This window comes from Egretta garzetta, unplaced genomic scaffold, assembly GCF_000687185.1.
Source record: "Egretta garzetta isolate BGI_Z169 unplaced genomic scaffold, ASM68718v1 scaffold214, whole genome shotgun sequence".
Classification (NCBI taxonomy): Eukaryota; Metazoa; Chordata; class Aves; order Pelecaniformes; family Ardeidae; genus Egretta; species Egretta garzetta.
In genome coordinates, this window is record NW_009259491.1 from 431,550 (window position 1) to 444,090 (window position 12,541).

The 12,541-nt window shown below is 58.3% G+C and overlaps 1 protein-coding gene across 4 annotated transcripts; it reads left to right on the forward strand.

Moving 5' to 3' along the window:
- Positions 1-168: 168 nt before the first annotated feature.
- GDAP1L1 (ganglioside induced differentiation associated protein 1 like 1) lies at positions 169-12,326 on the forward strand. 4 transcript variants are annotated; one of them, XM_009637321.2, is made up of 6 exons: positions 169-348; positions 2,914-3,133; positions 6,541-6,714; positions 8,768-8,865; positions 9,024-9,138; positions 11,983-12,326. In XM_009637321.2, exons 1-6 carry the CDS (start codon positions 169-171, stop codon positions 12,324-12,326), a joined length of 1,131 nt encoding a protein of 376 aa, XP_009635616.1. The 4 variants fall into 4 exon arrangements, with proteins under 4 accessions (XP_009635616.1, XP_009635617.1, XP_009635618.1 ...); XM_009637322.2 differs by having other exon boundaries at positions 2,941-3,133; XM_009637323.2 differs by lacking the exon at positions 6,541-6,714 and having other exon boundaries at positions 2,941-3,133.
- Positions 12,327-12,541: the final 215 nt, after the last annotated feature.

The window sequence follows — 12,541 nt, forward strand, 5'->3', positions numbered from 1 at the left end:
CCGCCACCATCTTCTGCTGTGCCCCCCGGCGCCCACCACCCTGCGCTGCCCACCCCAGCCGGGGCGATGGAGCTGCCCTGGGAGTGATGCTGCTGGCAGGAGCCCATGTGATGCTGGGCTGGCGCCGCTCGCTCCCTCGTCCCGCTCCCCGCGCGCTCGCAGGCTGTCATGGCGACTCCCAATAATGTTACTCCCACCAACTGCAGCTGGTGGCCCATCTCGGCGCTGGAGAACGACGCAGGGAAATCCACGGAGGGGGAAGAAAACCAGGACCCGACAGACCCCGCTCTCAAATCCCAGGACAGACTGGTTTTGTACCACTGGACCCAGTCCTTCAGCTCACAAAAGGTAAAAAAAAAAAAAAAAAAAAAAAAAACTCTTTTGTGCCTGCTGTTCGGCGTTTTAACAGCATCTGCCTGGGGAGGGGATGGGGATGGGGGGGGCTCAGCCAAATCCTGCTTTTGCTTTGGGATCACAGCTTGTACCGGGAGCCGCCTCAGCTTTGTGCTCGCTCACAGCCCGACCCCGGAGTGGCCAGGAGCCCAGACAAAGGCTGAGCCAGGCCCTGGGACCACCCTGCTGCCGGGAGAGGGGAGGCAGCCCCCGAGCCGGGCTCCTGCCAGGGAGTGGACCCTGGCACGCAGCCCCCTGCCAGGCAGTGATTTGCCCCTGACATTGCAGCAGTGCCCTGGAAATCTTACTCCCAGGGTGCCCCAGCAAAAAAATCACATTTTCCAGGCAATAGTAAATGCTCATTTTGCAGCACGGCAGCTGTGTAGCAAACCCAGCCTTCTCCTCCTGGCCCCAAGTGCCCATCATTCCACACCATATTTATTGCGGGGGGAATGGGCTATTTGGAGGGGTGGGGGGAACACAAAGTTCCCCTGGTGCAAGGCCCCCCTCGAGCCCCGCAGCCCGGCGGGGAGGCCGAGGGCAGAGATGTGCGTTCCTACTTGCAGGCACAAAGAAGGGAGGATGCCCAATGCAGCAGGGTGGCCGCACATGGTCGGCTTTGCCGCCACCAGCAGCGGGTGACTGATGGGCTTGTGATCTGCACCGGCAAGGGATGCTTGTGCCCGGCTCCCCCACCTTGCACCGGGCTTGCTGTTATTTTTTTGTCTTGCTTGTTTGGCCGCCGGCAGCAGGGAGGCAGTGGTTAAGGCAATTCTTGTACGGGGTTTCCCACAACCGGCCTCACCTCTGCGGGGCTGGGGACGCTGGGGACAGGGCAGGGCACACCTAGAGCCACAGGGCCAGCTGGCACCGCTTCGAGCTTTGCTTTTGGGGTCACCTGCACGGAAGGAGCGTTTGCTGGAAGGTGGACGAGCACAAGCTGGTGTGATGGACATCGCAGGGTGGGGAGCGGCGGGGGCTGCCTGGGAACCCCCTGCAGAGGAGTTCTGCTCGGAGCCTGCTGCAGGCGAAGCTTTTCCTGCGCTGCCCCGGGAGCTGCTCGGAACCACCCGCCCCGCTGCTGGGGCTGCTTGTGGGAGGGATCCTGAGCCCCCACCAGGATCTGGCCCTGCCTGCAAAGGGGTTTTGGAGTTTTACAGCCAGCTTTGGGTTTTTACACCAGATGCCCCATCACAGCCGTGCTGGTGCTGCAGGGACCGGCTGGGGGGGTCCGGGCATGCTTCATCGCCCCAGGCTGGGCCCCCTCCTCAGGGCGCTGGCAGGGGCTCCCCCTGCCCGCAGGCACTGGGGTTACCCCAGGAGCTGAGCCCTCCTGCCCGCGCTGCCTCCTGCTAGGCCTTCGGCCTCGGCTCTTGATAGCAAAATGGGCAAGCAGGGGAGCTTAGGGCCGGATGCCCCAGGTGGTCCTGGCTGAGATTTATCCATCAGCTGGGAGGAAAAGGCCAAGAGCAAGTTGCAGCTGAGGGACTCAGGCCTTTCCTTGTTTGAAATTAAAAGAAAAAATTAATTTGCCATACCCGTAAATACTTAATGACTAATTCCCCAGGAACACTGAAGTACTCATAGAAATGCTTATATTTGTTAAGTTGTATTTTTAGCTGCTGTTAGTTGGAGGAAAAGAAGCCCTTTTCCCTCATTCGGTGGTTCTGTAAATCGTGGCTGTCTCACATCCCCCGAGGCTGGTTTTTTTTGCCTGTTTGACATACTTAGTTCATACCAGTCAGGTTTTTAAAACCCAGAAGCCTAAAATGCCATTCTTGAGTGCATATTTAACACCATCTCATGCACAGAGCAAAGCAGCAGGATCAGCCCTGAGGGCTGTCCGTGGGCGATGGAGATGGGGATGGTGCCCCACACCCAGCCCCACTCCTGCTTCCCCCTGCCCCTCTGCACCGCGGGACCGGCAGCAGTGTGGAGGAGGAGGGATGCCGTGCAGGCTGCTGGGGCTGCTTAAAAACCCCCACGGAATGGAGCCTTCTCCCTGCTCTGGCCTGGTAAAGACAGAGCCCATCCCCAAGAGCAGCGAATACCCAAGTTAGCACCCAGGCCTCCTTCAGCCAGGCAGCAGCACCCACTGGGTGCAAAGTGTAGCATTGCTGTAGCCTCTGCTTCCTCCTCTTCCTCCCGTCATGCTGGGACCCACGGCAGCATTACTGATTCTCCCCAGCCTGAGGACCTGCCACCTCCCTCCAGCCGCTACCCCCCAGCCCCTCGGTCATGGGCCACCAGCAACCAGAGGGAGGACGGGCCGTGATCCCACAAAGTTAGGATGGGTTTGGGTCTCCCCCATTTCTTGGGAAGGGAAATCCTCGCTTGGCTGCCTGGATTTTACAGCTGCCCCATGCCAAGAGCTCCTTGGCTTCTTGCAGTGTGTGGTGTGTCCCGGCACATAGCTGTGCTTAAGTGGTAGGGGAGGGCCGGGGAGGTGTGATGGGGTGGTGGTGGGGCTCCTGGGGTGCTTCGAGGGCTCTCAGGGACGGCTTGCTGCTGGGGGCTGAGCCCTTTCTCCCCTGCGTCTTGCCCCAGGTGCGGCTGGTCATCGCGGAGAAGGGGCTGCCCTGCGAGGAGCGGGACGTCAGCTTGCCCCTGATGGAGCACAAGGAGCCCTGGTTCATGCGGCTCAACCTGGGGGAGGAGGTGCCCGTCATCATCCACAGGGACAACATCATCAGTGATTACAACCAGATCATCGACTACATGGAGAAGAACTTCACGGGAGGTAAAGGAGGGGTGGGCTGTGTCTCGGGGGAAACTTGGGTCTAATCCAGATGCTGCCTGCCAAATGCACCCACTTTGTCCTTTAAAGTTTCAGCTTTACCCCAGAAGAGCAGCAAGCCACCAGCCCTCTCCAAACTTCTCCATTTTCCCATGAACATGAAGGATTTCCAGCAGAAATCCCCAAATGTCCCTTGGAAGTGCTGCTGGGGGGCTCTGGTGGCGTCATCACCTCTTTTTCTGCCATGGAAGCCACGCTCCCAAACAAGACCATGTCCCCCCATCCCCATGGTGCGTGGTGGCATCTCACCAGAGCCACAGCTGGGGCACAGCCTGTGGAAATACTGGGTTTGGCCACCTCTGTGCTTTGGCCTCTGCTAATGGTATAAACCCCCCAGTAACTCCCCGTAACCGTCCCTGCTGAGAGAAGGTGGGGTTGAGCCGGGTGCTGCTGCCCCTCTCCCCTTCCTCGATGAGCCCTGTGCCACCGGCCATGGGCAGGGGACGCTGCCGCCCCCCTGCCACTGTGCCTCAGAGAAAACTGCCTCTTTAAACTCAAAGTCAGCCAGTGGTGCTGGGGACCATGGGAGGATGATGTGACACAAACCCGGAGGAAGGGACAGCTGGGAGAGGGAAGCTTGCATTCCCCCCGGAGCGGGGCTGCAGTCAGCGGCCAGCCAAGCCCGGCATACCAGGATGCCAAGCCGATGCTCAGAGGCAGCAGTTTGTATGGCCACTGTGGCACGCAGCCTCTCCCCAGCATCTCACATCCCATCGCCCTCATTTCCCCAAACCTGCGGGCTGTCAGGCTGGGACGCTCCGCCGGGGAGGCTTCAAAAGCTGAGCAGGGAGCTCAGGCTGTGCCATCACAACGTTTGCCTCAGCATCCATCCCCCTTGCAACAGAGACATCAAAAACATCTCAAAATAGCTCCCGAAGCAAGGGCATCTTGCCAGCTCAGCTGCTGTCCTCTCCCGGCCCCACCGCGGCGGTGCTGTGCGGCAGCGGCACCATGCTCGCTCGCCGGCGGGGCAGCAGGGACGGGATCAGTCCGGAGGAGTCCATGCCGGCAGCGGCTCCCAAGGAATGGCAGCCACTTTCCTGCCCTGAGGGATGGGGGGGATCGTTGGTCCATGGGGCTGCGGTCCCCGCACCGCTTTGTCCGGTCTCAGCGAAGGGCAGGTGGCCGGGCACATGTGACAGCAGGCTGTCCCCAGCAGGAGGGGGACACGGCGCTGCCTGTGCGCTGGGAAACTCCTGCCATTGGTATTTTCCAGCCAGGTGCAACTTCTTGCTTTTTTGCTGAGATATGGAGAGAGAAGCCGTGGGGTGGAGGGCCCAGAGCACGGCTCCCCGCGGTGCCACCACCACCAGCGCTAGCTGGCAAAAGCGTTCCTAGGATGCTGCAGTGCTGGCCTGAGGGGGAATCACCCGCCTGGCAGAAATGTGCTGAGCCTGAAAATGCCTTGATGAGAAGGTGCATTCACTGAGTTTTATTTTCCCCTGGGCTGGGAGCGTGGCTTTCTTGAGCTGCTTACACGCACCCTGATGGTCAGCTATCAGCAGAGGGTGGTGTGATGAGCAATGGTTTTCTTTCCCCAAAAAAAGCAGTGAATAGTGCCAATAAGCCACCTTTGAGGGTGTTTCTCACTAGGGCACAGCCCGGCAGTGCCAAGAAACCACTGATGGGCTGGCTGGTGGCAACACTTCTCAGAGCCTGGGCAAGGGGCTCCTCCAAGGGCTGCAGCCCCCAGCCTGGTGTTTCTGAGCCTCCCCCATCCCGCCTTTGCACGGCCCATCCCTTGGTCTGTGCAACAGTAGCCCACACGTGCAGGTCCGCCATGGTGTGCAAAGGCAGAGCACGCTTCATCCTACCAAAAAAACACCCTGGGACCTGCTGAAGGACACGGGCCGGCGGCCAGCACGCCACTACTCCATTGTGGTCGCCCCGTCCCGCTGCTGGATGGGGCAGTCGCTCTGGATATGCTGGTTTCCAGCCTCGGCACCAGCCCGCCGGTGCTGGCCAGGAGCCCTGTGGAAGCAGCACACAGGCTATAGGTCAGTTATTATCATTTCATTCAGCCGGTTACTTTTCTCAGATGGAAAATCCCTACTTGGAGAGCTGGAGTCCGGGCAGCGCAAGCAGTGAGCAGCCTGTGGGCAGGGAGGAGCTACCAAAACCTCCCCTCGCTCAGGGGACAGTAATGCTGATGCCCATCGGTCAGAACAACTCTGCGGAGCCTACCAGCAGAGACAGCCCCGAACCAGAGCTGCTAGGAGGTTTGCGATACAGGAGCTGCCAAAATTTCCCTGGCTTCTGTCCAGCTCCAGGCGCTGGCCGGCACAACACTGCCTGGCCCAGGGCAGGGCGAGCTGAGCGTCTCTGCCGGGCGGGCATCATCAGGCTGCACCCTCAGCCTTCGTCCCGCCGCTGGCAGGGGAAGACAGGCAGAACTGTCATTTCAGGCTCTTAATTAAGAAGCTGCGTTGGCCACATCTGCCAAAGTTCTTCTGCCAATGCCCCTTAATTCAGCCCAAGACGCCAGCGTGCAGCGAGCCCTGCACTGCGGATGGTGTGTGGGCAACCGGGTGTACGGGGTCCTGGTGATAGATTTACTCACTACCTATTTACTGCTATCTGCAAACACCGTAAACATTTATGACCCCATAAAAAAATAGACCTGATATTCTTGGGGGAGACAAGAGCAACATTTCGCTCGTTGTGGTGTCACCTGCCATGTATTTTGAACTGAAAGTGTAATAAAAAGAGCAGGATGCAAACTGCCGTCCTCAACAGATGAATAAAACCCAACGAGGTGAGGAGGAGCGGAGCCGGCCGGGGTGAGGGCTGCCTCCGCCGCCGCGGCACTGGCTGGGTGCGGAGGGAAGATGGGCTGGGCTCCTGCTTTGGTCATCAGCTCCCCGATTACCCATTTTGAATGGGATTTCCGAGGAAGTCCAAGACAATTAGGTGCCTCGTTGCCACTGGTGTAACAAGTGCGTAATTCAGGAGATCCCAAACCCTCGTGTTTTAGCTCTTTTCTGCAGAATGGGATGATTTTGTTCCCCTTCTGACGCATGTGAAGCCGCAGCGTACAAACTCAGGGGCTGTGGAGGTGAAGGGCTCGCTCTGCTGAGCTCTGGGGGCTGCGGGGCTGGGTAAGGGCACACATACACGTCCCTGTGGTCCTGTGAGTTTGCCTGTCTCAGCATGGGCCGGATGCGCTGCTGGCCGGCCGGGCAGCGGGGACAGGGCAGAGCCAAGCGTGGGGTGCGGCTTTGAGTTAATGCATGGCCACAGCCAGCCCTGCTCAGGGGTAGCTCAAGCCAGGACCGCACACCGGAGTCCCGCACAGGCTGACGAGCCACTAACGAGCATCCCCCCTGACACCCTTCCCTTTGCCCTTGCAGAAAACGTCACCCAGCTGATCCCCGAGCCGGGCAGCCTGCTTCACTCCCGGGTGCTGCAGTACCGGGAGCTGCTGGACTCGCTCCCCATGGACGCCTACACGCACGGCTGCATCCTGCACCCCGAGCTCACCACTGACTCCATGATCCCAAAGTACGCGACCGCTGAGATCCGCAGTAAGTTGCCTCTCCAGTGGGGCTGCTCAGGGCTGGTGCCAGTGGGATGGCTCCCCCAGCCCTTTCTTTAGGCTTGGTTTGACTCCACAGCTTGACCAGCCACCCTGCTCTTGCTCGTCTCCCCTTTCCACCAATGCAGGCAGGGACAGAGCTGGGAAATGGTAAAGCACAGCTAATTTGGGAGCTGCAGGCACCCTGTAGAGGCTTCCTAACCCCAGGGGTGTGACGGTTCCCATGCACACTTCTCGCCCAGCTCTTTCTAGGGCACTTGAATTTGCTCCCTCTGCCACACGTCCCCTCTCCCTCCAGTAGCTCTAAGGGCAATGGTGGAAGAGTACAGCCAGACTGAGCTGCAGGCCGTGGATGAATCGGCGTAAGACTTTGTACCTGACCTTCAAGCGCTCATGAAACATTGACGATGCTTAATATAACTCAACGGCAAGGATTGCTCCTGGAGAGACTCCTGCCAGAAAAGTGACCTTGTTAGGACAGCACTGGAGTGCCCCACGTCTGTCCTCCTCCTTTAGGCTCTGGACCCAAATGATGCTTGTAGCAAACACTGTTCCACCCTGTCCCTTCAGCTGTCTGGGTCACGCATGGTCCCTCTGAAATGGGATGCACTCACACACAAAGAGCTGTTCCTGAGGGGTATTTCATGGTCTGCCTCGCCTCTGCTGGCCCCTGGCACAGGCAGCTTTCCCTGTGCCCTCAGGCATCACCTCCACCCCCAGACCTTGGGCAGATGCAGGGTGCAGAGCCTGTCCCCTCCCCAAAGGGTGCTGCTGTGATGGTTTCAGACCTCATCTGCCTCACATCACCTCCCCAGCACTCTGCCAAGGTCCTTACAAATGTCTCCCCATCCAAATCTCCTTGCTGGTGGCATTTTTCTCAAGCCATTGCAACAGAGGGGCTGTGGGCAGGTCCGTGGGATGCCCCAGCGCTGGTGGTGCCCTTCCTCCCCAGCTCATCCCTCACACCAGGAGATGGCTCGGCTGCCCCATTGCAGTGGGAGCGAGGCAAATCCATGTAGTGGTGCCCCAAGGAGAGGATGAACCGAGGGCCAGGCTCTCCCAAGGGGAACAGGAGAACAGGACGGTGATATCCAGGCTTCCCTCTGAGTTACAGCCCCAGGAGAGCCAGCTGGGATCCTTAGCGAGTGCAAGCTTCAAGGCTCACAGTGGAAAATAGGGAGTTTCACCATTTTGTGGCAGCATACAGCCTGCTGCTGGCTGCTGCCCTGGCCAGCCCTGGCACCTCCTGCACCCACGCATTGGCAGAGCCAAGCCCTTGTTGGAGGGAACAAGGAGGGAGAGACAGATGGCCCCTGGCAGGAAGAGATTAGCCCAGCTTCGGGTAATTTATGATGTCCCTAAAGTGTTACTCTGCATCTTGTATTCTCTTCTTCCATTTACTCTGCTCCTTTCCCTCCGTAAGCTCCCTTGCATAAAGCCCTTTGCATCCTCCCCGTGCCCTGGGAGGGAGGAAGGTGGGCATCTCTTCCCTGCTCGCGATGGGCTCTGTGCCGGGGGGAACACCTCCATTCAGGAGGGAGCATCCCCTCCCGTGCCACTCTGCTCTGCATGCCCACCCACACATTGGACATCCCAAAGGATCGACCTGCTGGGGATGGAGCTGCAGGAACCAGGTTATAGAGAAGCTCAGGGATGTCCTTAAAACAGTCAGAGACAGCCAGACATCTGCTGGCAGCTGTAACATTAATCCAGTAGAGGAAATGAAGAACTGAAACCCTCCCTGAAACCCGCAGAGCTGGGACTCACCATGGCCAGGGAGGGGGATCTGCCGTATCCCAGAGTATATGGGAGGGTCAAAGAAGCCACATGCCCTCAGGAGGGGGTGTGATGCCCCTGCCACCCACCCGTATGGCAGCATGGCAGCAGGAAGTCATTGGCCCATTTTAGCTCTCTGGGGTGTTTTTCTTGGTGCCACAACATTATTTCGCATGCAGGATGAGGTGCTTTGCTACCAGACACAAGGTCATCCCCAGTCCTGCCAAGCACAGCCCCTCCAGCCCCTTTCTCTTGTCTTCCCCCAGGACATTTAGCTAATGCCAGCACGGAGCTGATGAAGCTGGACCACGAAGAGGAGCCACAGCTATTAGAGCCCTACCTCTCCAAGCAGAAGAAGCTCATGGTAAGTGGGTCAAAGCCACGCATATCTCTGGTGGTGGTGGGACATGACCCATGGACACTCCATGAGCACCCAATGCCCTATGTCCCCACACAGTTGCAAGGATGCATATCCATCCATCCCTCTGTCCATCCCCCATCCTAACCCTGCTCTCCACCCAGGCCAAGATCCTGGAGCACGACAACGTGAACTACTTGAAGAAGATCCTTGGTGAACTGGGGATGGTGCTAGACCAGATCGAGGCCGAGCTGGAGAAGAGGAAACTGGAGTACCAAGGTAGGTGCTGGGCTGCATTTATGGGGTGTTTTTCCACACAAGGCCGAGGTACAACACCAGGAATGGCTGATGGCTTTGCACCTGATGAACGTCCCCCACGGGGCAACCACCAGTGGGGCCAGGGCTGCTCCTGTGTTCTCCTGGTTTTGGGTGCACCCATGTCATTGCAGGTTTTACTAACCTCCAGCAAACCTCCCCTGCTCTGGGGAGCCCCCCGCACCCCTTGCCACAGGGGCAGTGGGACCCCTGTCCTCACAGCTGATCTGTGGGAGCTCCAAAGTCATTGCGGGGTGGCGGAAGGTCTCCTCCACCTCAGCAAGGGGCCACCAGTGACTGATGTCCTGGCTGATTCAGGAAGGAGCAGGCTGGCCTCGGGCTCTTGCACCGCAAGGAGCACAGACTGATGAAAGCGCAGGGCTGGGGACGTGTCCTGCAGCCAAGCCCCCACCGGCCTTGGGGCAGCAGCACATCCCAGCGGAGCATGGGCAGGGAAATCCGATGGGAATTTGAGGGGCCCTGGAGGGGTGGAAGCCTTTACAGGACCTGCGTCAAATGCCAGCAGGTGGGGGAGTGTGACACCAGCCATCCCCGACATCAAATACACGCTGCTGGGTGCCTGCTGAGAGCCACCCTCGTGCCCTGGCAGACAGGGATGCATGGGCACAGCTGGGCATCGCTTGTCCCGCCGTCACCCCAGGATGACGCTGTCACCCTCTTGTCCCCACTGCTAGTGCCGCGGTGCCAGGTCCGGAGCAGAGCCCAGACACAGTTAATCAGGGGATGGCCCCACAGCTGCCCCTGCCCTCGGGGCTGGCCTTGGCCGCAGGGAGCCGTGCGTCACGCTCGGGGCTGCAGCAAAGGGCCCTCGGAGGTGCCAAGGTCTGGCCCTGCAAGGCACCGGGTTGGGGATTTGCTGAGAGCCCTGATGCATTCACAGCAGTACCCTGCATTGCCCTAATTGCCTCCAGTGAACACCCTCATTAAGTGATCCAAGAGCTGGGATAGCTCAAGAGAATTCAGCCTAATGAGGTGCCCTTGGAGGACATCCCGGGTGCCTGGAGCAGAGAGGTGGCCACTGCTGCTGCCAGCACCCAGGTGCTCCACTGCCTTTGGTCCTTGCATGCTGCTCATGCCCTCTGCTCCAGGCCCCCAGCCCCGCGGCCGTGCCCACGGCCAGGTCAGGATGGCAGCAGGGGACACGAGCACCAGCCCTTTGGCAGCTGCCCAGGAGCCGCAGTGCAGCAGCTCTCCTCCCACGCAGCCCAGGCTGCCGGACCGGTGTGCAGCGGTGCGGGCAGGGCAGGGATGGAGGCGCGGGGCAGGAGATGCTGCAGGAGCACAGGGTGAGCCCCTGCCACAGGCACCCTGCTCGGCTGGGGCAGGCTGATCCAAGCTGGGGCCACTATGGATACAAAGGGGGCAAGTTGCCCTTGCCCATGCTTCTGCCCAGGAGCACCCCACCACTGGATCCAAACCTCAGCAGTGGGTGCAAGCCCAGAGCCAGGAGGGGTAGGGCCAGATCACAGCTCTCTCCCTAAGTCACCATCCTCATGTGTACCCAGGAGTGAGGCAGGCACCTCAGCCCTGCTCCCCTCACCTTCAAGGCAGAGCACCCTCAGGGTCCCCAGAACACCCAGGAGGCTCCAGCACCCCCACAATTCATTAGTCATTGCAAACATTTATTGACTAATTAGGCACAGGCAATCTGTCCACTTGGGCTGTGCCTCTAGCAGGATTAGGCAGGCTGCCAAGCGGCTACAGATGAGGCTGCTAATTACCAGCAATTCCCCTGGCCTGGCCCTGCAGGCAGCCCAGCAGCACCAGCACCCAGGCATGCAATAAAGGTGCCGCTCTCCCTCCTGGATGTGACAGTCACAGGACAGTGGAAAAGCCCCTAAATTAAGGATTTGGTGCAAAGCCGGGGGCTCAGGCTGGATGGGGCCAGGTTTTGTGCCCCTTCTGCTGTTCTTCCTTAATTGCACCTCACTCCATCCACCTTAGCTCCATCCCAGCCCTGCTCCTTAGCATTGAAACAGCATCGGGGCAGTGTTTAACACTACCCTGGTCTAAGCCCGCTTCTTCCAGCCTAACAGCAGCTTGGTTTATTCCTGGGCATCTCTCTGGGGAGGTTATTTACAGGGTCACCACTTATCAGGGGCTGCCAATGCTTTGGTGCCTCTCCTCATGCCCAGCGTTCGCACCATACTCTGCCTCTCCCAAAACTCTTGTTCTTGGCACGGGTGTTCTGGTGTCCCAGAGCTGGGTCCCTGCTGCAGGAGCGGGGACAGAGGCAGGACATCCCCGACAGCACACAGCGAGAGCAGCCAGGCCAGGCCAGCAAATGGTTTTGATTCCTGAGGATTTCTTACATCCCTAAAATAGGACAAGTTAACATGACACTCCTGAAACAGCTCCCGGTACAGCCAAGGACAAGCGATGCTGCTCTCCCTGAGCACTAACACAGCAGAAGGGGTCACTGCACTGCATGTTCTTTCATGGGGGGCCAAGGGCCCCTTTCCAGGGACCTCCTGGGTATGGGAGGATGCCACCTCCTGCTCCTCTTGGCTTGGGAGAGAGGCAGCAGAGCCTTTTTGCAGACAGCGATTTGTATCTTCACCTGGGCTATAAATGATCATCTCATATTCCCACCTTTGTGGCCCCACACATCTTCCATCACGTAGCCTGGTAACTGGGGTCTGACCTCTTAGGATACTGGAGAGCTGAGAAAAGACACCCCAGGTCTAATGCTGATGCTCCTGCCTCCGTGGATCTTTGGAGCAAGCCTTTGGGTGCTCACCCAAGGGTTTCTTCTTACCCTGCCTGCTCTGTCGCTTCTCTCTCCAGGGCAGAAGTGTGAACTTTGGCTCTGTGGATGCGTCTTTACTTTGGCCGATGTCTTGTTAGGAGCTACCCTGCACCGCCTCAAGTTTCTGGGACTCTCTAAGAAATACTGGGAAGATGGCAGCAGACCTAACCTACAGTCCTTCTTCGACAGGATACAAAAACGCTTTGCCTTCCGGAAAGTTTTGGGAGATATACATACCACGCTCCTCTCCGCAGTGGTACCCAACGCCTTCAGGCTGGTCAAGCGGAAACCTCCCTCCTTCTTCGGAGCCTCGTTCCTGATGGGATCTCTGGGGGGAATGGGATATTTTGCTTATTGGTACCTAAAGAAAAAATACATCTAGTGCTGGCTGCTTGGTGTTTAGTTTGGTGTCTCTGTGCTGTGTGAAATTATGATGAAGCCTCAGTAACTGTAATGAAATTTGAAGCAAGGTAATGAATAATTATATTGTTTAATGTAACATTCCATAGTCTAGAAGTAGAAACGTATACTGCAAGGAAATAAGACAACAACAACAACAAAAAAGCGTCAACTTGTAAATGCCTTTTTTAGGTTTAA